The sequence below is a fragment of the Synchiropus splendidus genome, chromosome 10, assembly GCF_027744825.2.
Source record: "Synchiropus splendidus isolate RoL2022-P1 chromosome 10, RoL_Sspl_1.0, whole genome shotgun sequence".
Taxonomy (NCBI): Eukaryota; Metazoa; Chordata; class Actinopteri; order Syngnathiformes; family Callionymidae; genus Synchiropus; species Synchiropus splendidus.
In genome coordinates this window covers 21,891,133-21,917,535 of record NC_071343.1, presented here as the reverse complement: position 1 = coordinate 21,917,535, position 26,403 = coordinate 21,891,133, and the positions used below count along the sequence as shown (strand labels likewise).

Below are 26,403 nucleotides of genomic sequence, written 5' to 3'. Positions count from 1 at the left end.
TCTGTGGATTCATGTACAGATGAACTGGAATCTCAGTGAGAGTCTGTCACTTCCATGTGTTGGTGTGGTGAGGTGGATATGACCCGAGTTCTGTGAGTGTGTGCCCCACCCTCAAATAGGCTTCACCATCGTTTTGGTTTTGGGTTTCATCTTGAACACTCAATGAAACAGAACAGCAGATCAAAAACTAGCTGCATAAAACCCAAAAGCAAAAAAATACGTCATGTGCAACAGTGATTTTAGCGCTTACTTAGCTCCAGCTCACCTGCAAGTGTCTGCTTCAGATGTATCTGTGGCCCATGGAAGGAGGTGGGACCGAGTTGCGAGTGGACGGAGAAACACTGGAAGACGCTTTGAACAGAATCAATGAGAACATTGACGCACTTCCACGAGCTACATGCCTCCATGAAGGTAACACCAGTCAGTCTTTCTTCCTCTGAAACCCTCAGGGCTTATGCCGCGCTCCTCCTCCCTGTCGTCCCCAGAGGCTCAGTGTCTGGCAGAATACAGTGATGGGAGGTACTACCGTGCCAGGCTGATCCGAGTGGTCAGCGTGGAGCCGGTCATGGTCATGGTCCAGCATGTGGACTTCGGCTCTGATGACACGCTCCCCCTCAGCAAGTGAGACCTCTCACCACTCTGATGTCCTGAGCCCTGACATGCTACCCCTACTTACTGACATCACTTCCTGCCAGGCTCCGTCAGATGCCGGCAGAGTTGTCTCAGTTCCCGTTGCAGGTGATCAAAGTGCGTGTGGCCAGTCTGAAGCCCCCTAGTGTTCAGGAGGAGGAAGCGGTGCTGCCCTACAGTCCTCAGTGGAGCCTGAAGGCAGCAAAGGCCATGACCGACCTGCTGCACGGCAGAATCAGCGCCTCTGTTGTGGTAGGATTTGGCTCTGAGTGACCAAACTCTGAAGTCCAACAGATCCCAAAACCATGTCACCACACCCTATTCAGAGCGTGGAACCAGAGCTGACCGTGGAGCTGTATAACAACGAAGGACACCTGGTTCACCTCCCGCTGGTGAGCTGCGGTCTGGCTGACCTGGACTGAAGCAGAGGCGTCCTCCTTGTTCATGTAAGTTCTTCCACTGAGCAAACCCAAGTCAGGAACCATCTGGAGACTCTCGTGATACCTGACAGTCACACAGTCTGCTTGAGATCATCAGGATGGAAGCGGGTGTCAGTGTCTCCAGTTTAACAAGCTTGATGCAATCTAGGATGTCTGTTCACCACAACCTGGTTTATTTGTCGTTGTGGTGATGTTGACACCACTTCTCGTGTCTTTCCTGCAGGTCAGCTGTTCAAGGCCCCCCACCGTGTTCTGCACTTTTGTGTTGTCTTAATGGTTTTTCAAGTTTCTAAAAAGCTCGCTTTTATGTTCCTTTACTGAAAAAGAGGTTTCATTTGTTTTGACAAATGTCTGGGTGAAGGTTCCAGAATAAACCCTTGGTATAATCTCCTTCTGGTCGTCTTCTGGTGTTTTTGAAGGTAGTCAGTCACCGTGGGTATAAAAAGGAGTATTTATTTTAGAAAAACGTTCAAAGAGTGAAAAAATAAATATATCAAACAATTATAATCAAAATGAGCCAAACATTAAAACTTGGAAGCAGATGGAATCTTATTCTTGATCAGAGTCACGGTGTGAAGTTCTGACGTTGATTCTGCCAATGTGCATCCTCAACCCAGGTCCAACTCTTCTCTTACTTCCAACGGATGAACTCGGGCTCTAGTGTTTGACTGGTGTCTCCAGTTTAAAAGCTACATATTTGAGGTCCACTCTCTGTGACCCCGTCCGCCCTCCTACTGCTGCACGTCCAGAATAATGTTGCCATCTTTGTCCTTCACCCTCACTCGTCCGTTTGGGTAGCGAGTGTCCTGGCGCCCGTCGCTGAAGACCGTCTTCACCGTCCCGTCAGGATACTCTCTCCTTTTGTACTCTGCCGTGTGGATCTCCTTCTGGCCCGTGTTGAAGTGGATCTCTTTGGTTCCGTCCCTGCGAGACAGCATGCAAGCGTGAGCGGACTCCAGAGAGAAGCGTTACAGGCCAGAGGACGTACGGCGCCACGTTGATGACAGTCCCATCAGTCAGTACGCTCTTCTCTCTCCCGTCTGGGAACAAGTTCTTCACCGTCTGGTCCGGGAAGGTGATGATCTTTCTACCGTCCGGGAAGTGTTTTTCTGCAATGAAGAGACAGGTTATTGTGGCTGCACTGGTCACAGGAGGAGCAGCACCGTCTGCTCTCACCGGTCTGGTTGTTGGGGAAATGCAGAACCTCCATCCCGTCTGCGTAGGTGACGTGGGTCGTCTGGGCATCAGCGTAATAATAGATCTGAGCAGAGCAAGTCAGTGAGAGACCTGAAAGATTCTAAGAGCTGTTGAAGACAAGCCCAGGAGTCCATCTGTGGATACACTGCAGATGGAATCGTTTCTCCCAGTTACGTATTTCTGACGTCATGAACGACTGAACCCAGGGAATCTATTCATTCTGGAAACTTTGAGCAATTGCTTTAGATGGAAAGAAATGAGGCTTTTGGTTCTGACTTGAAAGGACTTGGTGTCCACACTTTTCCCAGACTTACCACCCTCTGGTCAGCTGTGATCTGTTTGGTGTCTCCATTGAAGAAGGTGACTGTCATGGTGAGGCCGTCTGCTGAAACCTCCTTTTTGGTGCCGTTGGGGAAGACGATGAGGCGATCTCCATCAGGCAGAACCTGTTCTGTCTGGACACAGCGGCGTTCAAAAAAAAAAAATAGCAGCGTATGCATTGGGGACACTGCGCATCATAGTCTAAATGTGTCTGTGTGAAATTGGTTTCCCTTCTCCAGTCAATGTTTCAATCAAAGTAGCGTCTTCTGATGCACAATGTCTGGAGCGACTCAGGTTTTCAGAGAGGACCACATGCAGGCGTCATCCTGATTCACTCCTGTTTTTCCACAGACCTCTCCATTTGAACTCACACCGCCCTGTCAATGGCTGGTTCTACTGCACAGGGTCAGGCGTATATCAAGAATGCGTTTATGACTCCACTACACTTACTGCTACATCGTTCACCATGTAGTAATGAACTTTTACCAAAAACAGCCATCGATTTGGTGTTGGATGGCTATTATTCTCAACACAACTGTATCCAAAAGGCCTTCATTTCCAACTTCTAAGTTCACTCACCTTCCCGTCAGGATGGACAAGCACCTCCTGAGATCCCAGCTCACTCTCCGCCTCATCGGTCTCACCTTTCTGCGGCGAGACAAACACGTGAGTACAAGCTGGCAGGGAGTCGGCGAAGCTGTGTGTGACTCACTGGAGAGCAGCGTGGCAGCGACTTGTCTGGACTCCTTCTGGAAGGAACAGACTTCTCCTCTGTCCTTCTATGTGAAAGCCCAGCTGAGGACGGCGAGTGCACGGTGGAGGATGGTCTCCTAAGGCTGCTCTTGATCCCTGCGAGAGGTCACACAAGTTAGTGGCAGAAAAACAAGTGAACTTCACGGCATCTAGAAAGCACCTGTGGTGGTTTGGCTGTGCTCCCTGTGACTGCCTCTGCTGATGATTGTGGCGCCACACTGAGGAGGACTGCTGCTACTGCTGCCTGCTCTTGAGTCCAGAGGACTCTGAGAGGACCAAAGAGACGAGGCGTGAGGAAAGGTCTGAGCCACACTTGTGCGTGAACAAGTTACTCAATAGCACCATCTAATGTTATTATTTATATTAATATTGAATGAAAACACTTAAAATATAAGTATTTGCCATGAATACATATTTCTGGATTTTTAAAATGAAGAACAATTCTTACATTTAGCTCTGAAAATGATTAAATGTCAGTTTCCAGCCAGTTGGAGCGTCAAACATGGAGCTCCACATCTGTCACATATAAACCGATCATACCTTACGCAGCCTTCAGACAGAGGCGCTGTCACATGACGCCAACAGTCAAGTGCCTTTTGGCATTCCCAGTCTATGTCTGTGTTCACTGTGGCATCATGTGACGTCACAGCAGCTTGGTACTCACAGCAAACTTCACTCCCTTAGCAGCAGACGCCACGTCTCTCTCGGCATCAATGGAATTCTTCTTGGAGGAGGTGAGACGTAGTTTCTCCAGCATTTGAATCTGGGAGAGAAATGTGGGGACAAAGAGGCCTCATGTTCATGTTCTTAACTTTGGACGCACGCTCATACGACACACCTCGGTCTTCAGAGAAGCGGTCTCCTGGGTCAGAGTGCTGATCTGCTGCCTCAAGCAGCTGTGAGTGGACGACCAGCGGCTCTCTTTCTTCTTCATCTCCTCCTGCAGGGAGCTCAGCTGCTGCTTCAGCGTCTGCAGGAGCGTCAAAATTCACAATCATTTCCTTCAATAATAAATGCATGGTTTTATAACATATGACTGTACTTCAGAATGTTATATAACAAATATTTATTATATTTATTTTATGTCCATTTTTCCTTTTTATCTCATCAGAAAATGTTTCTAAATTATTATTTCTATTATTTCAATCAATTCCTTTCTACCGTTTCATGTTACCCACTTTTCTTGGAACACATACATTTTTCCTGTGATGATGTGGGTTGTTGTGTTTGATTTTTTTGGAGTTTACATCACAAACTTTGTAAATTCTTCTTCGTGCACATTTCTACCGATGTCTTGCATTTCTTTACAGATTGTGAAATGCAATGTTGTATTTTATTGTGACTTCTATTAAGATTTTGCTGCAACATCTCTCTCCGTCCCTCAGGCTTCACCTGAATCTCCTCTCGCTCCTTCTTGTCAGGAATGGCTCTGGCGGCCGACGCATGCTTCTCAAAAAGTCTGCGATCCCTCTGCAGCTTCCTGCTCTCCTCCTCCTTGTACTTCTCAAACCTGGCCTGCTCCTCAGCTTTGGTCCTCTCAAACTCGAGGAGTTCCTTCCTGCATCAGAGCGGAGCCGCGGTCAGAGACGGATCCCACTGCAGGAAAGCGTGAGGAGCGATCACCTGAGAGTGTTCTGAAGCTTCTCGTTCTCTTGCCGGAGTCGACTCAGAGAGGCGTTCTCCTTCTTAAATCGCTCGATCTCCAGCTCCAGCTCCAGCAGTCTCTCCCGCAGCAGCCTGGACTGGACCTGCTGGTCTGCTCACAAACAGAGAGAATCATCAGAGTACCATTACAAACCAGAGTGGCATCAAGAATTCAAAACATTTGTGTCACAGAGGACCAGGTCATCTTCAAGGTCATCAAGCGATACACAAGAGGCAGAGGTCGAGATGTGCTTCAAGAGCTTCTGTCATATCTTCACTATCAGTCTCAATAATTAAAGAAATGATAATAGAAAAGAATTATGATGAGAAATGTTTTTCTTTGGCATTTCTCATCAGCCCTCCCCGGGTCACACCTATCCTCCTCATGTCCTCCTCTATTGCATGAACATCAATGACAGCCGCACATTTTTCACAACAAAATATTAACTTTATGTAACGATTCAACAGTGCGACTAAAAAGCACAATGCATCATTGGATCCAATGCATTCACTGCAGAAGTTTTGAGACATGTCTCCAATTGACATAGCAACTTGCTTTGTAAAAAAAAAAAAAACAATCTGTAAGCATCCATTTGTACAAAAACAACCTTTCATAAAAACAAACATGTGAGGCAAATGATCATTAACTGAGACAAACACAGTAGCGGTGGCCACAATAACACTCTCACTTTCAGATGCAGGTGTCTCCTGGGCAGTAGTTTAACTTGGCTGACCCGGATATATATATATATATATATATATATATATATATATATATATATATATATATATATATATATATATACACCATGTGACCCGCGCTCCCTCGTGCGCTTTTCTGCACGGCACTGGGGAGTGGGAGGAGCGAGCTTCGTGCCAAAAGAAGCGCCAAAATACTCCTCCGATTAAAAAGCTATGAGTTAATTTTTTGAAAACAATTGTTTCATGTGTGGAACTTGTCTGTGTTTTTCCTCCTCTCATCGGGCATCCCATCAATAAGATTTCACTGTAACATGTAACATGTTTGGTAGTTGTTTAAGTCACTTGTTTTCACAAGACTAGCAGCCATTTATTTCAGCCTTCTGTTGCTCTCTTCTTAGTCTGTCAGCTGATCAACAAAACTCTGTGCCATATGTATGAACACAGCAAAAGCGAGGACCAAAACATGTTTCTTGCTACTAGGTTTGAACGTAAGCCAGCCCCACTCTTAAACTCATCATCAGGTGAGATAAAGGATGATCTACAGGTGACTCACTGTTGTCCTCTGGCTTTGGAGCAAGCGTAGCAGGAGCAGCAGTCTCAGTCTTCGGCCTCAGCGAGGGGAAGAGCTTGGTCATGAGCTGGGATGCGGGAGCAGGATCTAGCTCTTTAACAGCCTTGCACACGGCCACTTTCCTCGGCACTTTTGTTTTGCGTTTAAATGTCCCACCAGAAGCTTCCCTGGAAGCAAAGTTCACTTCTGACACGTCACTGCTGTTACAGGTGGCTGTGTCCTCCATGTCATTCCACGTGTCATCATCATCAAACACAACTCTCCCTTCCTCATTGCTGTTGTCCTCCATCAGGGTGTCGTCATCCTTGTCCAAGTCTTTTCCATCGCTCAGATCAGAAGCAGAGTTCCTGCTGCTGTCCACATCTTCATACGTTCTCTTGTCGTACGGCTGCGGAGATGACGCTGGCGGCAGATTTGCCTCATCTTGGTTTTTCCCAGCGGAGCTTCCACAGGACGAGACAGTGGTGTTGTCTTCTGCTGCAGCTGTGCGTTTTCTCTCATCCTCACTGGGGACTTTGCCTTGTTGACCATTGGTCCTCATCTCTGCCTGGAAGGCTTTGGTCACTGAGGGTGCAGCATGCAGACTGCCAACACTGCTGCGCCTGTGAACGTCAGCGAGAGGAGACGACTTGATGGGCGTAGACGAGAGGCGTCTGTGGGGGAGATCGCTTCTCCGCTGCTGGTCCATCTGGAGAATCTGACAGGGAACAAAAACTTGATAAGGACTAGAAACAGAACAGAAGTTTTTTTACCGTCATATTTGAAAAGTTGGATTTCACACTTAACAGACTTCTTTCTTTCATTTGTGTGAATTTTTTTTATTCATCCCAGGCATCTTTTCTTCCACTTGCACCAGCAGAAAACTGCATCCAAACTGGCAGATTTTTGAGCTAGTTTAGTTGTACATGAGATTTTGAGTTGACCGTCAGAGACTTTTGATCCTCACACCAAACACAATAAACATAAATACACAATAAACAGTAATACAAATGTCATTCAAACATTTGAATCTTAAAACGTATGAAAAATCTTTGCATCATGGGACATCATTGCACTATGAGTGGTGGAAGTGTTTCATTGTCCATGAATAAAACTTTTAAATTCTAAAATTCTGTTGTGGAAGGAAGAGGCCTGGTTTTGGGATTAATAACCACAAGTAAAAAAAAAACCTTCACAAGAAATGAAACATAACTGATCCTTGAGGTGATACAGTCCCTTCCAGCAAACAGACATACTACAGAACCACATGGATAATCCTCAACCAGCTAGTTAAAGCAAGTCAAAGTTGAGAAAGCTGACCCTGCTATACATCCAATAATAATGAGCCATGTGAGCAGGTCTTACTTATTCTGAGAAAACATGGGCTTTCCCAGGACGAACTGAGACGACCCAAAATCTCCAGCAGCCATCTGTCACAGTAATCAGATTCTCAGCCTCCAGCAGATTTCAGCAAGCAGTTGTTTAAACAGGCTTTTGCATTCACACCTATTGATGCAGAAGCTTATTTTCCATACTACTTTACAAGGAGATATAGCAAACGAAAGTTACTTCATCAGTACGTGTCACAAAAATAGTTCAGAACAACTGCTTAAAGAGGCTTATACGACATAAATATTGACTTTGTTAGATAACAGAAGCATCTCATCATCTAGGTAAATGGGAAGAAGCCCATTCATCATCCCCATCATCACATGGACTTTTTTTTCAAACTCTATTACACGTTTTCTTATGGAGTTGTTGTGCTCGTGTCATACAGGTTTTTACAACAGTCCTATTTATGTTTCACTGAATGGTCACCTTGACAGTATGAAAGTCGCCTTTCAATAAAATATAGTATTATTATTATTATTATTACAGCTCAACGAATGTGCTGTTAAAATAAAACTCGTAAGTCAATCAGAATGGCTTTAATGTTTGAGTCGAAGAAGTCATGGTTTGAATATCATCTATCTGGACGTCCGCACAGCTCAAGGGAAAGGACTCACCTTCATTACAAAAGAGGAGTTGGACGAGAAGGAAAGCTCCTCTGCAGCTTGCTCCAGCAGCTCAAACTCTCCCAGCTCCATGTTCTCCAGTTGTTTGTCGCACTCCCAGTTCTGCAGCTTCTCCTGGTAGGACATCTCAAAGGATTCTTGCTGAATGTGGTCCTCCCCACCCACTGGCTCAGACCTCTTTTCTAGCATCCCTGTCGTGGAACCATCTTCACTTGCAGCCTTGTTTTTACCCGTCCTCACATTCTCAAACGAGACGACCTGCTTGGTTACAGGGTTCGGCTGGAAGCTGTGACTGGATCGCCCAACAGTGAGACCAGACTCAGATGTCTGCCTGCCACTCTGCTCCTTTTGTTGACCCTCCTGCTGATGTCTGTCGGGTGCAGCCCGATACGATTCTTTCATTTGACTCGGCAGATTAGTGAAAGCCTTAGTCCTCACAGTTTTACCGTCAACTCTGTATTCCTGAGGCAGAGAACTAGACCCCTGTCTTTGATTGACCTTAAGTGTGGAAGTATTGCGCTGGACCATAATCCTTTGGACTCCGTTGGTGCAAAACCTCTGGATTGCAGCAGGTTCAGACTGGCTGCGACAGATGATTCGGGACTGGATCGGGGAGTTGAGTTCCCTCTGTGCTTCAGTCTTTTGAGTGCAAGCCTTAGTTTTGCTGTGAAACCGCGACAAGCCATCTCCTCGCTTCAGGAAGGTCCTTTTGGGTTGAGCTAATGTGGCCTCATCTTGGATCTATTCAAATAAGAGGAAACACAATGAATGACACAGATTTAAACACACTGATGCACAGACACAGTGAGGTTCTACCAGGAGTCTTTGACAGTGGTTGAGTAAAAAGGGTAATAGCGAGACACCAAAACCTTTCCTCTTATTTTATTACACATTAGCTTTAAATGTATTTTAAGGTAGAAGGTTTAATTACTATCGTCATTGATATTGTCAATTCCTAAAGACCTTCTATGAAAGCTTGGTTTGTTTGTCAAGACATCCATCCATCCATCCGTCCGTCCATCCAATTCTAATCCACTGATACTATATTACTATAATATACTACTACAATACTATAGTACTCTAGAATGATAAGTAATCAATGTTTTTTTAAGTAACTTGCCCAACACTGAAAGGAAGACGAGAGGAAGGCAACCACTGAGGTTCATGGATGTGATAGACATGGAGACGAATGGTGTGAATAGGGATATATTACACAAAACTAGCATGACGAAACTGCACCTACATAGTCTCTCACCTGTTTGATCTGCTCGGTCTTAAGTCGCTGCTCCTCCAGCCTCAACTCCTCCTCCAACATATCCTCAAATGTTTTTTTCTGGCCTCCAATACCAGGCTTGATCGGTCTGATTAGAGGCACGAAAAGAAACAATCAAAAACACCCTCCTCAATTCAATTACCGTAAAAACAAGTAGACATCAACACACCTGTCCTGCGAGAAGGAACCGTCTCCTTTGTTTCTTGCAGACTCGTTTGCTACCGCTTTAAATAAATCCTGTGCCACACCGCAGCTCGGCTCCATGCCATCATGTCCAGAGGTGCTGATCACTGAGAATGAACAACCATGCAAGTTTACACATAATCCACTTCAGAGAAGAGCCTGAAAACATCATGGACAGCCAGATGTTAAGTCAGTAAGAGTAATCACAATACTCTGATAGAGCAGGATCATCATTTTTTTGGTATATTTGTTTACTTTAACAAAAGCATCACCATATGTGGTTAACAAAAGGGAAAAAATAGATACATAATCCAAAGTTAATATACAAATTTTAAGTGTAACATTACATTGTTGCTTGAAAATATAATGTAATTATGTAAAATAGTGTAAAAGTGAAACACATTAATTTTTGAGGGTGTAGGGTTCCAATGAACCCCACAAGGGAAAGTGAAAGGGAGACAATGCGTCAGAGAAAGAGGTAAAATAACCAAACCCAACCCAAAATGTGTTGAAAAGGTCAGTTAACCATGACATTTTCCTGTAAATACATGACAAAAACAGTGAGATTTTTTTTCCCCAATTATATAAAGTGAACAAATTTCATTATTAAGAGTGCCACAATCACAGCTTTTAGGTTGTGATAGATATTTATCAATATTAACTTTAACAGGTCCCTTTAAATATTAAGACAGAAACTTCACAGTACAAAAACAGTGGTACATTGAAAGGTCGGACTTATGCTTGAGAAGTCACTGCCTCACCTTCTTCCTGCTGACTCTCCCTCCACTTGTGTCTTCTTGCCCGACTCAGGTGCAGCTCCTCATGAGGCTCACTACCAGAATTTGGCATGTTACAGGAAGGACTGAGTCTTGGTCTGTTGTTGAAGACAACATGATGCTTCTCTGTTCTCTCGTCTATGGAAACTAATCCGTCTGTGTGATTTAAAAGAAGCTGTAGAAAATCGCATACAGTATTTGAAACATATTTCTTGCTGTCTTCAGTACCAGCTCTGCAGTCTTCAGGTCCATTCATGATTCCCAGTAACCTCTGCTGCTCCATCTGAAGGAGGAGGAGCTCCTCGAACTGTTGCGCTTCAAGCTGCGTTTGCATGTGCCGCTGCCACTTCTTTAACTGCAGACAGAAAGACAGACAGACAATGGACCTTTAAGACACATTTGAACAATACAATGCTCGATCCATATTTTCATTCAGTTCTCGCGGGTGTGACACAGGAATATCACGCTACATATTCTTAGGTTGTTGTAAGAACGTGTTGTTGATCGATAACACCGATCAGAGGAGCAGGCAGGCGATAGGCAGGATGTCAGAAAACACAAAGTCAAGCGTACAGTAAAAAGAAACAGTCAGACGAGACACTTAAATATGTTGCCCATGAACATGAATAAACTTGACTGCATTGAGAGACCTTTCAGAACTAGTCAGGAGGAACCGATTTGTTTTCAATAATAAGCGGGTGGCAATCGGTTGTTTATTTTCTGCTAGGTATTTAATGAACTGCTGCCACATGGTGGCCTCATGGTTAGCGCTCTCGCCTTGCAGCAAGAAGGTTGCGGGTTCGATCCACGGGTTGGACCAGTGGCCTTTCTGCAAGACCTGCTCACTAGGTTCATTGGACATTAGAAAATTGGCCCTAGGTGCACGTGTGAATGGTGCGAGTGCCCTGCGATGGACTGGTGACCTGTCCAGGGTGTATTCCCGCCTCTCGCCTGAATGACTGCTGGGGTAGGCTCCAGCACTCCCCACAACTCAGAACAGGACTAAGCAGTGTTTAATAGAAGGTGGATGGACTTAATGAACATTTTTTTCCTGCCACTACCTCTGCATCTTTAGATAACTGGCAGGGTTCCATAGCCTTGCATGCAATCGGAGATTGACAGATTCTATGATAGATGCCTTTATTTATTCTTTTATGTTTTGCGGCATTGTCATTTTTCCTTTGTTACTTTATTTGAATTCAATTATCCAAATAAAAAGTATATGTCAATTCCCGGCATTAAACTGAACCTCACCTGAAATGCTTTTACTGCGAGTAAAATTAATGCTGAATAGCACTCTTGATTTTTGTGTATATACACACATATACACACACACATAGATACATCTTCATGTATCTATCAATGTGCGGACAGACATTGACATAATGCTTTCGCCAGCCTCTCACCCTAAGCCTAACCATCCAAAAGACATGGCTAGATATGGCTTTGGACTATTTCACTCAATCACACACCTTCACATATTAAATACTGCTTTTGGGAAGAGTTGTGTGAATCTTGGTTAAAACTTCTTTAATAGGCTTTGCATATTTCACGACAACACACAGGCCATTGAGTTATTTAATAGCCTCCAAGGTAATAATACTATAAATAGCAAAGGAGTAATGAAGCACTTGTAAAATGGAATCGGACATTACACAGAAATATTTTTGAATTTACCCAATTTCTACGAAACACTATAATTGCTATGTTGCCCTTGCTAGCATCGGAAATGTATAGAAAAATGAAACACATCCATGAGCAAAGTCTTACCTGATCCAGTTTCATTATTAGCGGTAGATCCTTAGGATGCTCCGTTTCATCTTGCAAACTTGCAAACAAGCCATTGGATCTTTGGAGTATTGAATCGGAGCTCGGTCTGTCACCACCAGTCCTCTCTCCGCCAGGTGCCTTGGACAGACTTTCCGCACTGACACAGCTGCTGTCCGCTGAGGCAGGCAGGGAGGCCAAATCTGAAGTGAAGGACTCGCCTACTTCCTCAGGTGCCGGGGTTCCCTCAGTTGAAAAGGCCCGTACAAGTCCAGCCAGGCCCGGCTGAGGGAGAATCACACCGGCTCTGGAGCTACTTGGCATCCACTGGGAAACGAAGTCTGTCTTGGAGTAACGAAGTCCCGGAGATGACATGACGGCCAGGCAGACTCAGTCTGTGGTTGCTAATCCGGGATTGCACGACAGCTTATGGTGACAGGTGAAGAGTTAAGCACACCGTGAATGAACACCTTGTTCGACACGCAGCAGACGATGCGGCGCTAAACCAAGTGGTACTATTTATAGCAAGTCCTGACTGGTTTATGTTGTTTATTTTCATGTGTGTATGCACCTCGACCACCTCTCGCCCTGACTCCTTTACTTAATGTCGGAGACATTGCCTCGACTTTTTTTGTAAATATTTAAAAAAAAGATTCAGATCTTTTTGCTACGGTCTGTATTCTTCAAGACATATTCATTGCAGCAAACTTTTTGTCACGATATATAAATAGGAATGTATATTTTAAATGCATTAGCAAAAAAGCTGAGCATAAACGAGTTACCTTGACAACTGCTCAAAGCAGATTTTCTTGAATGAAGTCCAATTTTCACAACTAACTTCCAAGTCTGCCGCCATGTCAAAACAAAGCCCGCGAGAGGAGAAAACTGTCAGGCCTTGTTAGCGGTATCGCCATCTACTGGACAGGAGTGCAAACGCGTGATGAAAACGGATGTTGAGCTAGCCTTAGTTGGTAGTTTTTCAGAATAAAGTAAACGTTCTCATCCCCTTTCATTTGCCTGGTTTTAATTTAAGATCTATCCTGCATTTCAACTAGAGAAATATGTGTATTGGAAATTTTTCGCTTACGTTACAAGCACGGAGGCAATATAAAACCAAATTCCCACCATTCATCACGACACATACTTTTACTTTGGCAGAAAAAAAACAGAAGCAGTTGTTTGGCACGGTGATTGGTAGATATGAAATGCCAAATTCCAAATGCAGCTTGCTGACTTCGGCCGTACGGTTATCGCGTTGTAATGGAGAAAGTTACGTGCAGTGCGCATGGTAAGTAATTCATTCATTCGATCCCTATTGAATCCTTAATGTGTCAGTTCTATAAAGATTTTACTAAGCGAGGACTTGCTTGTTGTTCTGTTGTGCAGGAAGCGTGTGTATGCTGAAAACCGGTGTAAAAGATGGGCCAAATAAAGGAAAGAGCTTTTACGTCTGTGTTGACAGTCAAGGCTGTGGTTTCAGTCAGCTCTCCGGGTCAGTTGAATTAGTCATGAACGATTATAACTTCCTATCATTCAGGCCACACTGTGCTATCTATCTATCTATCTATCTATCTATCTATCTATCTATCTATCTATCTATCTATCTATCATCTGTGTGTCTATCTATCTATCATCTGTGTGCCTATCTATCTATCTATCTATCATCTGTGTGCCTACCTATCTATCTATCTATCTATCTATCTATCTATCTATCTATCTATCATCTGTGTGCCTATCTATCTATCTATCATCTGTGTGCCTATCATCTATCTATCATCTGTGTGCCTATCTATCTATCTATCTATCTATCTATCTATCATCTATCTATCTATCTATCATCTGTGTGCCTATCTATCTATCTATCTATCTATCTATCATCTGTCTATCATCTGTCTATCTATCATCTGTCTATCATCTGTCTATCTATCTATCTATCTATCTATCTATCTATCTATCTATCATCTGTGTGCCTATCTATCTATCATCTGTCTATCTATCTATCTATCTATCTATCATCTGTCTATCTATCTATCTATCTATCTATCATCTGTGTGCCTATCTATCTATCTATCATCTGTGTGCCTATCTATCTATCTATCTATCTATCTATCATCTGTCTATCTATCTATCTATCTATCTATCTATCTATCTATCTATCTATCATCTGTGTGTCTATCTATCTATCTATCTAGATCGACTCATTTTTCACTTTTGAATAAAGGAAATCTGGAAGGTGGAAGCATCACCAATAAAGTTAGACAAGTTTCATGACTCCATGGATAAAGATCAAAACTTTCACTTTCTGTCTGTTTCTAACTTTATTGCACCTGAATAGAGAAGATTTGTTTGTGTAGCTATATGGTTCAGTGGGTTTATAACTCTAAAGGATGGTTTATATCAAACCTTTTTACATTATGTGGTGAATGTAGTATGTTTTAAATGAATATCATAACAGATAAGGAGAAGAACAATGCAGGCAATTAAGTTTTCATTTAGAGAGGACATGAAGTGATGTGATGGGAGGATGTGTGATACAGGTTGTTCTTCTTCTTTCGGCTTCTCCCTTCAGGGATCGCCACAGCGGATCATCTTCCTCCATCTCACCCTGTCCTCTGCTTCCTCTTCTCTCAAACCTACAGAGCTCATGTCCTCCTTCACCAAGTCCAATACCTACCAATGTCCTTATGTTTTCACACTATCCATCGAAGCGTATTTTCTTTTGGGCATGATTAACAGATGTTGACTTGCTGTGTTAGATGATAAGTGATGTGAAATTTCTTTGTTTACAAGTATGGAACCATCCCACTGTCTTCAACATGAAGATTCTCTGGTGGAACTCCAGGCGCTGTCCTACAGTCAGCAGCAAAAGAGATACAGGTGAGTGGGCTGCAAGGTCATTCTCATGCATTGCAGTTTCGTGTACAACGTGTACATAAAAATCACATTTTCTGTCTGACAATTCATGATTGTCATGAATGGGTTCATGTGAAAGATGTTATTTGTGTTCTAGAGTCTTCTACCGATGTGTTGCTGGTAAAAAGTCAGGCCAGAGGTGGTGTGGAAGCGTGCCCTGGACTACAGTGAGTGAAATGTGTTTTGGACCCTTCTCTTCTGTGGTGGGATACAGTTGCTTGCTGCCGTTTTCTCTCTAGGTCATTTTAGTATTTAGTATTTATAAGACTCCATGATTATGCTGTTCAACACCCATTTAACTCCACACAAAAGTTGTGGTTTTAAACAGCTCGATTGAACAATCCTCTTCTATTTTCAAACCCTGCCTTTGTGTTCTTATCATTGCAGCCAGCTAATGAGAAGACTCAACCTCTGTCTGAAATACAGCTGCCACAGTCATGTTTGCCGCCTGTTCGAAACCCATTTAAGACTGTATCCAAAGCCAACCAGCCATGTGAACAGACATCGAACCAAAGGGGTGAAAGAGAACAAACAGAAAAGTCTGAAAAAGACAACATGGACACTAAAATTGCAGAGAAGCAGGAGCCAGCAGAGTCGTACAAAGGTAAACCACTTCCCCCAGGAATGAGAGTTAAGAAAAGGGTCTCAGATGAGGATAGTCATCATCCCAAGTCTCAACACAGAGAGAAAGAGGATCAGAGTCAACAGCAAGCTGAAACAATCCATTCAGACCACAGTCCAGTGGAAGACTTTATTCCTCCCGCCTCATCCGAAACCGCTCATCCAAGAAAGAGCGATCAAACCTCCAGTGATGACAGTAAAACCCTGGCCCAGATGTCCGCATCCAGCTCTGCTCGCTCCAGTGATGCTTCAGGCAAACCTGTTGTTTCAGAACCGACTACAACCAAACCTGATGATGACAGTGATGATGTCATTTTGGTGTCTGTGAAGCCTTCTACTCAGAAAACCCCTCCTGTGGCAGGCGTCCAAAAGCCCATTACTGCCTTCCCTGGTTTTCAAAAGGCCTCCCAGCCCAAAGGGATGACTGCACTCCTGCTGTCTCAGCTCCAGCAGAAAAAGGTGAGTGGAAGTGTCCCCTTGTTGTCAAAGAGCAGTGCAGTGCTTGATAGGAACTATAAGTGATATAAATGATGTGTCAGTTCAGTATTCGAAGCTGCCTTGAGTTTGAACAGTGACAATGGCTGCAGCGAGTCAACATAGTCCACTATAATCGACTGCTTAATTGGTAGCCAATGGCTTCGAGATGCATTGCCCTGGCTCTCTCTTCCTTCTCTGCGCGACTTGGCACAATCAGTAAATAAGAGGAGAAATGGTTGAGGCTCTGGGACCGTTGTGATGTTGGGTCAGACCATTCACAATAGACACAGAAAACTAAAGTGCGATGCAACATTTGCTTAGCTCACCTTTTGAACCACATTTAAGAACCTCATTTCAAAACAACATTTAACACGCATGTTCATCAAGCCATGCACAGCGTACACAAACACTGTTGGGATAGTTGTTGGTACTACCCCTAACAGTGACACAACAGCGTAAACAAGCTCTTGTCAACAGGGCCTTATGCACTCAGATATGTTAACAGTAAACCTTTTCCCTATTCCTTTTGATTAATAGTCCGATATAAACATAATAAATCATCAGAGTTTTGAGTTTCTGAATAAGCTAAGCTTAAGTTATTTGTTGCCGTTATTTGTTGCTGTTATTTGTTGCTGTTATTTGTTGCGAAAATCCACACATAATTATTTCATTCTTTTGTCATGCTTCAGTGAGCTCTTTGACAAGCTCACTGTTTTTTGAAAAAAGGGCCATAATATAAGTAAAACTCTCTTTTCTTTTTTTTTAATTTCCTTATTCTATTTTTGCAAAGGCTGTTCTGTCTTCGGTGAATGTGGAAGCTCTGCCTGATAAGGGTGAAAGACTGAAGACTCAAGTCAAGGAGCTGGAAACTGCGCTGGAGTCTTTGAGCCTCACTGCTGCTTCACAGTCTGGTAACAGACATCTTAAATTAAAAAAAGGTCCACATGTTCAGTGGACTGGGTGATGTGATTGGGAAAAATAGAATGTTTGGGTGCGTACATTTAAACGTGTCTCATCTGAAACCTCTTCACTGATCCCCTTCAGAGGCTTCAGGCACCGCTACCATAGATGTTCCCCAGAAGAGCAGCTATGTCAACCCATTCAGTCGGCCTGGTGGCACCATCATGCTCCCTGCTGCCCCTGCTGTGTGCTACTCTCAGCAGCAGGCTTCAAGCAGCTCCGGGGGCTTGGAGCTGACTCAGGGATACAGCCAGTCTTTTGGAGGTAGAAGAAATATTGAAGATGCCTGGAACTCTATGTCCGAATAATGGGTCGTGTTTCCTTTATGATTCCAGCAAATCCCCAGGGTCATACCTTCTATGGTGGCAGGATGACTGATGATCGTCTACTTGCAGTTAAAAATGCGACCTGCGAGGCCATTGACAATCTTCATAAATCTCTGGAGACCAGTCCCGGTCCAGAGGCGGAGGTGTCAGACCCAAAAGGCATCAAGGTTACACCAACACCTGCTTCTACACTCCCATTTGAAGCTCACCCTGTAGGTTATTCATCCTTTCAATCCTTATTTCAATCCTCGATTCAGGTGACACTTCTGCCTCATCAGAGGAGAGCACTTGCTTGGTTACAGTGGAGAGAAACTCAGAGTCCCTGTGGTGGGATTTTAGGTACAGTCGTCTTTTGGAGTCGTTTGCTACACTGTTCATTGTGAACTGTTGTTGAATGCAACTCAGTTTTTCTTCTCCTGAGTGCAGCGGACGACATGGGTCTGGGGAAAACTCTGACTATGATCGCTTTGATTCTCTCTGCGAAGATCCGTACCATGGAGAAGACGAAGGGAGAGACTGGGAAGAAGGCAGATATGTGGCTTTCTAAAAAAGGTTGACTCATGTTGTGTCTGCTAAATAACCATACAAAATATAGACTGTTGAGAAGGTACACACATGCAGGCATGAGTGGTTTCTTTGTGTAGTTGCCACTTTTCCCCCAACATTTATTTTGTTTAAATGTAACATGCAATTTCCATGTGAATTGCTGTTAACTATAACATTTTAATTTACATCTCCCTAGATTCCAGGCGTGTTGACTCCAAAGCAACTCTGATCATCTGCCCTGCCTCCCTGGTTCACCACTGGAAGAATGAGATCGATAGACACGTGAAGGCGGGCAAGCTAAGTGTGTACCTGTACCACGGACCCAACCGTGAGAGAAGTGCCAAGTCGTACGTAAAGTCTAGTCAGTATTTTTATACAAATGCCATAGATTGCTCTCCATCTCCAAGTCTCCATTTCACAGGTGGTTATTCTACTTTACATAGCACCTCAGTTCAATCATCCATCTTGAAACATGCACAAAAGTGTCATATGTTAGTATACAGGCATCAAACCAAATGGAGAAGCGGTCATCTTCAAATGGTGTAGTTTGATTTTAAAAAAAGCAACCAGTCCTATTATGGTTATTACACAAGTTCACATAATAACCTCACTGGTGCAATCTTGAACTCGTCGTCGCTGGATGCTTTGGAACGCTGTCCACATTTCTGATGACTGTCTCAACCAGCTCTATTTAAATGATCTCATCAGAAACAAATGAATGAGTGCATTTTGTGCCATTGTTGCTGACTCATGTCTGTCCTTCAGGTTAGCGGAACATGATGTGGTGGTGACCACGTACAGTCTGGTCTCCAAAGAGGCCCCGGTCCAGAAGGAAGAAGCGGAGAAGCCCCCAAAAGAAACAGATTCTGTGGTGAGCGATTAAAGAGTTGAAGCAAGACAACAAAACTGATCATTAAAACTCTGTTCACCACGTTTATTGAATTCAAGATATCACTTGACATTGCATTTAAATCTGCTTGTGGTACTTCCGAAAATATTTACTTGAAATCATTTAAAATCTCCTCAGCCCTCAAACTCTGGTCCTCTTATGCAAGTGGCCTGGGCTCGTGTGGTTCTTGATGAAGCCCACAACATCAAGAACCCTAAAGTGCAGACCTCCATGGCCGTCTGCCAGCTCACGTCTGATGCGCGCTGGGCAGTCACCGGCACACCTATTCAGAACAACCTGCTGGACATGTTCTCACTCTTAAAGTAAGACGGAAGACGTGCTCTTAATATCTGAAATGTGTTCACCACACAGGTCTCAACAGAATGGTCCGGCTCACACTAAAATGATTGTCACTCAGGTTTCTGAAATGTTCCCCCTTTGATGAGTACAAACTTTGGAAAGCTCAAGTTGACAACGGTTCCAAAAGAGGCCGAGAGAGACTCAACATCCTGACAAGAACTTTGTTGCTGCGACGAACCAAAGAAGAGAACGATTCCACAGGAAAACCTCTGGTAGGTAAACTATTGCTTCCCCAATAGTCTCCTCCAACTCTTCTGCTGCTGCTCAAGATGAGCTCAGTCATTGTGTATTCACAACTCTAATGGAGTTCCTGACTGTTCTTAGGTGTCTCTTCCTGATCGTACCTGCAATGTTCATCAACTCAAACTGTCTGAAGATGAACAGCAAGTGTATGACGTGCTGTTTGCCCAATCCAGGTATCTGCACTTCTAACTCTTGATGTTTGGCGTGCTGTTTATTTTGAATGGTTCATCATGCATTTATGAAAAGTACAGTATCTCTGCTTAACACTGTCGGCTTTCATTGTTGTTGCCTCACAATTCCTAAAGGCCGAATGCTTCCCATAGCTGTGAAATATAGTGTAGAGTTGTTACACTACATGTGAGTAATTCTTTAGCTAAGCATACACATCCTGCACATTCTAGTGAAAGAAGGCAATAGCCAACAGATAATTCTGAGGTAGAATCATTTTCTGTGTGTAGTTGATCATGAGACAGTGGTGAGTTTTTCCACTGATGGTCGTAAGTCACTTGATTGTTTGTAATTCATCTTGTGATTTCATTTTTTTTTTTATTATGATTAACTTCAATAATGCATGAAGAATTTCAGCTGCAACTTTGTTTTCCTTCTTTCCAGGTCTACGCTTCAGAACTACCTGAAAAGACATGAAGAAAAGGACCTGAACAAGGGGGGTGCTTCGACTCCAAATCCCTTCGACAAAGGTGTTTGTGCATGTTTGGTTACATTTTCCCTTTTAGATAACTGGTTTGTATTTTCCTTCTGAAACTTGTGGTAAGTTATAGTCATTGTCCATTGATGACTCAATTTAATGTTTGTAATGATAATGCTGCGGTTATTAGCTGTCACTACACTTGGCTGAATCATAGGGCGGGGTCACAGCACATTGGGCCAATGCTGTGTTTTCGCTGAAAACGGGGATTCCTAAGCGAGTTACTACTGAGCACGGCACGCTTCTTCAGAGCGGCATGCTGGGATGTGGTGTATCATGCCGTCTCCATCGATGGCACCATTTGTAATACATGTGGACGTACCGGTAGTTGCTAGCACATTCAACACGGAACAATGGAAAACAAAAACTGTGACCTAATGAGCGCAACCCATTCACAAAAAATATTTAAGAATTTAATTTAATTTAATGTAATTTGATTTAGTTTAAACGGTAATAAACAGTTTGCTCTCCAGACAACACGGAACATTTGCAAGTGCAGGAGTTCCTGCTCCACTGATCACACTGATGCACAAGACACGTCGCAACTAGGATGATGACAACAACAACAAACATGGAGGAATCCCTGAACAAAAGCAAACAAAAGCATCTGTTTGCTTTTGTTCAGGGAGGTTTTTCGCTACACAATGGCCAGGGTTTCCACTACTCTGAATGTACTTAAAATTCTCAATAAAATTGAAATTCTTATACAAATGTTTCCAAGACATTAAAAGAGCTTTAGTTTAAATAAGGTTGTATAAAAACTTGAATATAGCAACACTTGTGATTTATTGTGCTATTGTCAAACTGATGCAAAATAAACAATAGTTTATTGTTTAAATGTATGTATGGGTCCATCCTTTGACTCACTAATATACCAAATTCCTTCAAATTGAAAACTGAGGCTACTTGTGGCAAATATTCTTATGCGATTAAACTGACATTAATTAATCACAAATTCTTTAGTTAGTTAGATTATTCCTTTTAATCAAATCCCACCCCTTGTATTGTATTCTGATCAAGTAATGTCTTTATTTTCCTCCACAGTTGCCCAGGAGTTTGGTATGTCCCAAGCAGACCCATCTCTCTCCTGTTCCCAACAACCCCAGCAAGCATCCAGCACCGTACATATTCTCTCCCTCCTGCTGCGCCTGCGACAAAGCTGTTGCCACCTGTCTCTTCTCAAAAAGGTTCCTTCTGCCCGGGTTTACGGCACTGCTTCATTTTCCACTGTTACTAATCCATTCTTGTCTCGCTCTCCAGACCCTGGACTCTTCTGAGCTGCAGGGTGACGGGATCGTCCTGTCTCTGGAGGAACAGCTAAATGCTCTGTCTCTCTCCTCCAGTCCCTCCCAAACTGACAATAGTCCTCAGGACTCAGTAAGCCTCAACGGGTCCCGTTTCCCTGCTCAAATATTTGAGAAGAACAGTCGGAGCACTAAGGTGGGTGATTGTGCTACACATGAAGGGGTGTCAAAGGTGCAGAGAGAGTTTCTGTCTGGGACCTCACGCCTGGGACAATTCATTGTCCCACATGTTGGAGTGATTGGACCTTGTCCTCTATGAAGGTGTCATGCAGTTATTCTTTGTATCCACTAGATGGTAGTATTAAGATAAGGTAATTCGTCCCTAATGGAGAACTATGGCTTGTCACAGTAGCTAAATAAATACTGAATATTGAAGACAAACATTAAAGATATACATTATATAACCAGACAGAAAGCAGCCTCATATCATAAGACATAAATATTGTAAATAAATCAATAAAAAGGACTGGTATAACTTCTTTCCCCATACATACGTTTGTTTACTACAACAACCCAACATGGCAGATACGGTCAAGAACATCCTTGAGAATGACCTCGGAGGCACTGAATGATCAACATGCTGAAAGCATAATATTGTAAACATTATTGGCCACTTTTGGTGATTCAGTCATTCCACTTTTAGATAAGATACAAAATATGTGATTAATTTGCGATAAATTGCAAGTCGTGCAGTCATGGCCAAAAGTTTTGAGATATTACATTTTCACAAAGTCTGTTCCTTCAGGGTTTTTAGGTGTTTGCCAGATGTTTCTATGGTACAGTGACATACAAATAGAAGCATTTCACAAGTATCAAAAGCTTTTATTGAGAATTACATGCAATAGGTCAATATTTGCAGTGTTGACCCTTCTTTTTCAAGACCTCTGCAATTCTCTCTGGCATGCTGTCGATCAACTTCTGAACCAGATCCTGACTGATGGCCGTCCATTCTTGCATAATGCTTGGATTGTCAGAATTTGCGGGTTTCTGATTGTCCACCCGCCTCTTGAGGATTGACCAAGAGTTCTCAATGGGATTAAGATCTGGAGAGTTTCCTGGCCAAGGGCCCAAAATCTTAATGTTTTGTTGTCTCGGATGACATTCTGGTACCATTCTTTGTTCATCGCTGTGTTTTTAGGCAAGATTGTGAGAGAGCCCACTCCCTTGACCGAAAAGCAACCCCACACATGAATGGTCTCAGGATGCTTCACTGTTGGCATGAGACAAGACCGATGGTAGCGCTCACCTCGTCTTCTCCGAACAAGCCTTCTTCCAGATGCCCTCACACCTGCCTGCTGCCATTTCTAAGCAAGCTCTCTGAGTGGGCTCTCTCACAATCTTGCCTGAACACACTGATTGAGATCATTTTTTAAATCTATTGACAGCCCTACTAATCCATTAAAGTGAAGTTCTGTTTACATTGCATTGCTTAAAAATTGCATGAGAGCAGTAGTTCTAAAAACAACAACAAGGTATTAAAAAAAAAGTTTGAGGCTCACTTGCAGTGTCTCTGCTGCCTTTTCAGGCCAAGTCTCTCAGTATATCTGTTTTGAGACGGATATCTTAGAATGAATTCCTCTTTTATTACTGACATGAACCGGTTCACCAGGCTTCAAGCACTGCATCCAACACTTGAAACTTTCTCTCTCTCTCTGTCTTGTAATGCAAATAATAGCTTGGTTATAAAATATCATTTTCGGAATTATGAGGAATATTTGAGTGGACCTGGGTACACTGGTCCATTGAATTTTGAATACCAATACAGTGGCTTTCTACTCCCCCAAGTCTGTGTGAGACAAAAAGATTCAAAAGATGCATAAAGCTGAGAATAAAGCTATTTTTCAGATTTGTCTGTTTGCCTTCTGAAATGCAAGTTTCACGGGTTTCATTAGTTGCAATATTGACAACAAATGTGCTTTCCCTGTTTACAGGTCTCTGCCATTCTGTCAGAGCTGAAAGCAATTCAAAGCCGAGGCACCAGCGAGAAGAGGTGAGCCTTATTTTTGTCTTTTAAGTGGTTGCTTTTGCTGTCAACGTTATCTCTGAATGCTCAATGTCGTCTTTATCTTTTATTTTGAATTTTCCTGAGTTTGTAACAGGTTTGCAATTGTGGCAGCCTCTTTTTATTTTTATTTTCTCAATCTAAAAGTCTTTGGTAGTCTTGGTAGCACAATGCTCACTCAAAGTTCCACGTAGAACAGTTTCATCATGTCTGATGGCAAGGGGACAGGGCTTTAGTGTTGGAAATCTCTAGATAGTCTTAATGAGGTTTAACAGTTTCACACTAAATTATTTACATTATATAGCAGCTCATCGTTGCGCAGTGAGGCGTGACTCCGTGTGGCACCCTCATTTAACATGTATTACGGATACAGTTAAACTGAGGTTGTGATGGCAGAAAGTAAGTGTTCCTGTTTGTTTTTTTATGTATTGAGGATCTGATCTGTTTTGTGTTAGTGTGATCGTGTCCCAGTGGACCAGCATGCTTCAAATCGTGGCAGTACATCTGATACAGATGGATCTGAAATACGCAGTTATCGACGGGACGGTCAACCCTAAGAAGCGCATGGACTTGGTGGAAGAATTTAACACCAACCCCAAGGGACCCCAGGTAAAATGCTGCACTGACTATTGTTAGGGTAAACTGTAAAGCAGAAACTATGTTGTATAAATAACAGCGCAAACACAGATTATTCTCCTCCCTAAGTGATCCAAATGTTTTCATAATTTCCTCCAAAAAAGGTTGTGTATCTGTCATGCATCATGGGTAGACAAAGCATTAAAATCCAACGTGTTTAGTGTTTAGAACACTGTTCTTGGCAGGGTCTTAGATGTTCCAGTTATGATTTTTGTGAGCTGCATGTCTGTCCCACAGTACTAAGCACTGACTGATTCCGTCTGTCTGACTCAGGTGATGCTGGTTTCACTTTGTGCTGGAGGAGTCGGACTGAATCTTGTTGGTGGAAACCACCTCTTCCTTATAGACATGCATTGGTAGGACTGAACTCTTGATAAAAGACCGTTGGTTTATACATTCTGAAAACACTCCACCACATACAAGACATTACTTCATTCCTTTACATACAGTGAAGTGATCTTCCAACATACTAGAAGAGTTTTGTGATTGAGAGTTGGTGGGAGGATGCGCTGTCTTCATCTGGGTTCGTGATAAGTCACGGTTCTGACTACGTGTGAACGATCCTTGCGCTTAAATGAGAGCAGCCCCACCTTCAGAAAATGATGAATGTGTCTAAACGAAGTGGAAACTTCAACTCAAATGGATAACATATAAAACATCATGGAGGTGAACTTGAACATGTTGGTCTTTGTCATGTTATTCATGGGAAAATCCCAAGGAAACGAAGGAAACATAATGACTGAAGTCCGTCGTTCATGGAACTGAAGCCGGACATATGAAGAGACGGACCACGTGAGGACGGCTGCAGATAGGAAACATATTTCTAATGATTCAAAAGTAGCGCTTTTATTGTCACCAATTCACTAAATGTCAAAACTTACCCCTCTGCTTCATTTACTTCTTTATCAGCTACATATTGTACCGTATTTATTTTATTTTATTTTAATCTAGATTGACTCGCCACATGACGGCTGATAGGTGCTGCTGTTCAAAATAGTGCTGAACTTTAAATGTTAAAACTGCTGCGAGCATATCACTCACTCAGTATTTCTACCAATAATATGTCTGTGCTCTCAATAAAATTCTTGGTGCTGTGGCAGGAATCCAGCGCTGGAGGACCAGGCATGTGACAGAATTTACCGAGTGGGTCAAAGAAGAGATGTCACCGTCCACAGGTAACCAGCACTGCTTTCACATGTTACTGGTCATACACAATGAAGGTTGACAGGATGACATGTTGCTCTGTTGAGCAAACTCTGATGGACTACACTTGCAGAACACCAAAAAATGTACATTTTCTTACAATGCTTTAGCCAGTAGGAGTGACTGGTGTTTTGTCATGTCGCCCATAGGTTTGTTTGTGAAGGTACCGTGGAGGAGAAGATTTCCACTCTGCAGCAGAAGAAGAAGGAGTTGGCCCAAAATGTACTGTCTGGAACTGGCAGCACATTCACCAAACTCTCACTGGCTGACCTGAGAATCATCTTTGGTGTTTAAATGGGACAAACATAATTCACGCTTGGCCATGCCAAGAAAGCTCATGGTGTTTGAGGATGGAAGAATTCCTCTCAGATCACTCTTTTCTTTTCTCTTTTCTTTTAATGTGTATTTGCGTGGGGTCTGTTTTTTAACATTTTTCATGTCAAGCTGTTGAAGAAAGCACTTTCACATGATTTTTTTGCATCATGTGCTGAAATCTTGTTTGTTTTCCATTGTTTCTATATTTGGGTTTTTGCTTGTTTGTTTTTTTAATCATTTAAAAATAATTTTCTTTCTCTTAAATAGTTTCAATCCTATTTTAATCATTGTGCTTTGCAACGTACATGACATGCATGTTATATTTTAAGTAGTAGTAACATATGTTGCTTTGCATCACTGATGACTTGACTTTTGAAAATCTGAATGAATAAACATAATCACTCTGTTCTAATTCCAAACAACACTTGTGCTTTGTGTTTTGTGCACTGAAGACTAAAGAACAGTCAGAACACAGATGACTTGTTTGCCTTATATTAATGTCTCGCAGGTTATCTCGAATGTATATCACCCTATTCAGACAAGCCACCAATAATGTAAACAGACCAGATGGCTTCCTGGCTCTTAAAACATAAAACACTCTTTGTTCTCCCCAAAAACGGAAGAGCTTTTTATTCCCTCTGTGGCAGCAGG

General features: G+C 42.8%; 3 protein-coding genes across 7 annotated transcripts in view; 2 read left to right on the top strand and 1 right to left on the bottom strand.

Annotated features, from left to right (window-relative positions):
* Window positions 1-1,444, top strand: part of rnf17 (ring finger protein 17) — a 60,783-nt gene extending 59,339 nt beyond the window's left edge. For all 4 annotated transcript variants that reach the window (XM_053876848.1, XM_053876849.1, XM_053876851.1 and 1 more), the window contains 5 exons: window positions 285-411; window positions 486-621; window positions 696-882; window positions 957-1,076; window positions 1,294-1,444. In XM_053876848.1, the coding sequence (XP_053732823.1) occupies window positions 285-411; window positions 486-621; window positions 696-882; window positions 957-1,052 (546 nt within the window). In that variant the 3' untranslated portion in view covers window positions 1,053-1,076; window positions 1,294-1,444. The remainder of the gene's footprint in view (window positions 1-284; window positions 412-485; window positions 622-695; window positions 883-956; window positions 1,077-1,293) is intronic.
* A 58-nt stretch (window positions 1,445-1,502) lies between these two features.
* Window positions 1,503-13,166, bottom strand: cenpj (centromere protein J). The gene is made up of 18 exons (XM_053876852.1): window positions 12,255-13,166; window positions 10,713-10,839; window positions 10,470-10,640; window positions 9,695-9,815; window positions 9,508-9,613; window positions 8,244-8,993; window positions 6,241-6,955; window positions 4,965-5,097; window positions 4,734-4,899; window positions 4,180-4,311; window positions 4,006-4,104; window positions 3,502-3,607; window positions 3,301-3,437; window positions 3,168-3,236; window positions 2,582-2,722; window positions 2,247-2,331; window positions 2,059-2,179; window positions 1,503-1,994 (listed from the first exon to the last, which is right to left on the bottom strand). Exons 1-18 carry the CDS (start codon window positions 12,624-12,626, stop codon window positions 1,802-1,804), a joined length of 3,744 nt encoding a protein of 1,247 aa, XP_053732827.1. The 5' UTR covers window positions 12,627-13,166; the 3' UTR covers window positions 1,503-1,801.
* Window positions 13,167-13,434: 268 nt separating this feature from the next.
* On the top strand, window positions 13,435-26,019 carry ttf2 (transcription termination factor, RNA polymerase II). Of its 2 annotated transcripts, XM_053877048.1 has the most exons (23): window positions 13,435-13,539; window positions 13,638-13,743; window positions 15,042-15,128; window positions 15,262-15,331; window positions 15,552-16,244; window positions 17,053-17,173; window positions 17,307-17,486; window positions 17,558-17,715; window positions 17,806-17,887; window positions 17,975-18,100; window positions 18,291-18,441; window positions 18,860-18,965; window positions 19,122-19,306; window positions 19,402-19,555; window positions 19,668-19,759; window positions 20,199-20,284; window positions 21,337-21,479; window positions 21,553-21,732; window positions 23,528-23,586; window positions 24,054-24,207; window positions 24,508-24,590; window positions 25,335-25,409; window positions 25,587-26,019. In XM_053877048.1, exons 1-23 carry the CDS (start codon window positions 13,512-13,514, stop codon window positions 25,729-25,731), a joined length of 3,264 nt encoding a protein of 1,087 aa, XP_053733023.1. In that variant the 5' UTR covers window positions 13,435-13,511; the 3' UTR covers window positions 25,732-26,019. The 2 variants fall into 2 exon arrangements, with proteins under 2 accessions (XP_053733023.1, XP_053733024.1); XM_053877049.1 differs by lacking the exon at window positions 13,638-13,743 and having other exon boundaries at window positions 13,444-13,539.
* The last annotated feature ends 384 nt before the right edge of the window (window positions 26,020-26,403 follow it).

Excerpts from the sequence above, each read along its gene's own strand:
- cenpj (XM_053876852.1), bottom strand. The coding sequence starts at position 12,626 with ATGTCATCTCCGGGACTTCGTTACTCCAAGACAGACTTCGTTTCCCAG. Across the intron at positions 9,816-10,469 it reads GGAGAGTCAGCAGGAAGAAG|TGATCAGCACCTCTGGACAT; the intron begins GTGAGGCAGTGA and ends GTTCATTCTCAG. Across the intron at positions 2,723-3,167 it reads TTGTCCATCCTGACGGGAAG|ACAGAACAGGTTCTGCCTGA; the intron begins GTGAGTGAACTT and ends CGCTGTGTCCAG.
- ttf2 (XM_053877048.1), top strand. The coding sequence starts at position 13,512 with ATGGAGAAAGTTACGTGCAGTGCGCATG. Across the intron at positions 17,174-17,306 it reads CACTGCTGCTTCACAGTCTG|AGGCTTCAGGCACCGCTACC; the intron begins GTAACAGACATC and ends GATCCCCTTCAG. Across the intron at positions 17,716-17,805 it reads CAGACCCAAAAGGCATCAAG|GTGACACTTCTGCCTCATCA; the intron begins GTTACACCAACA and ends TCCTCGATTCAG.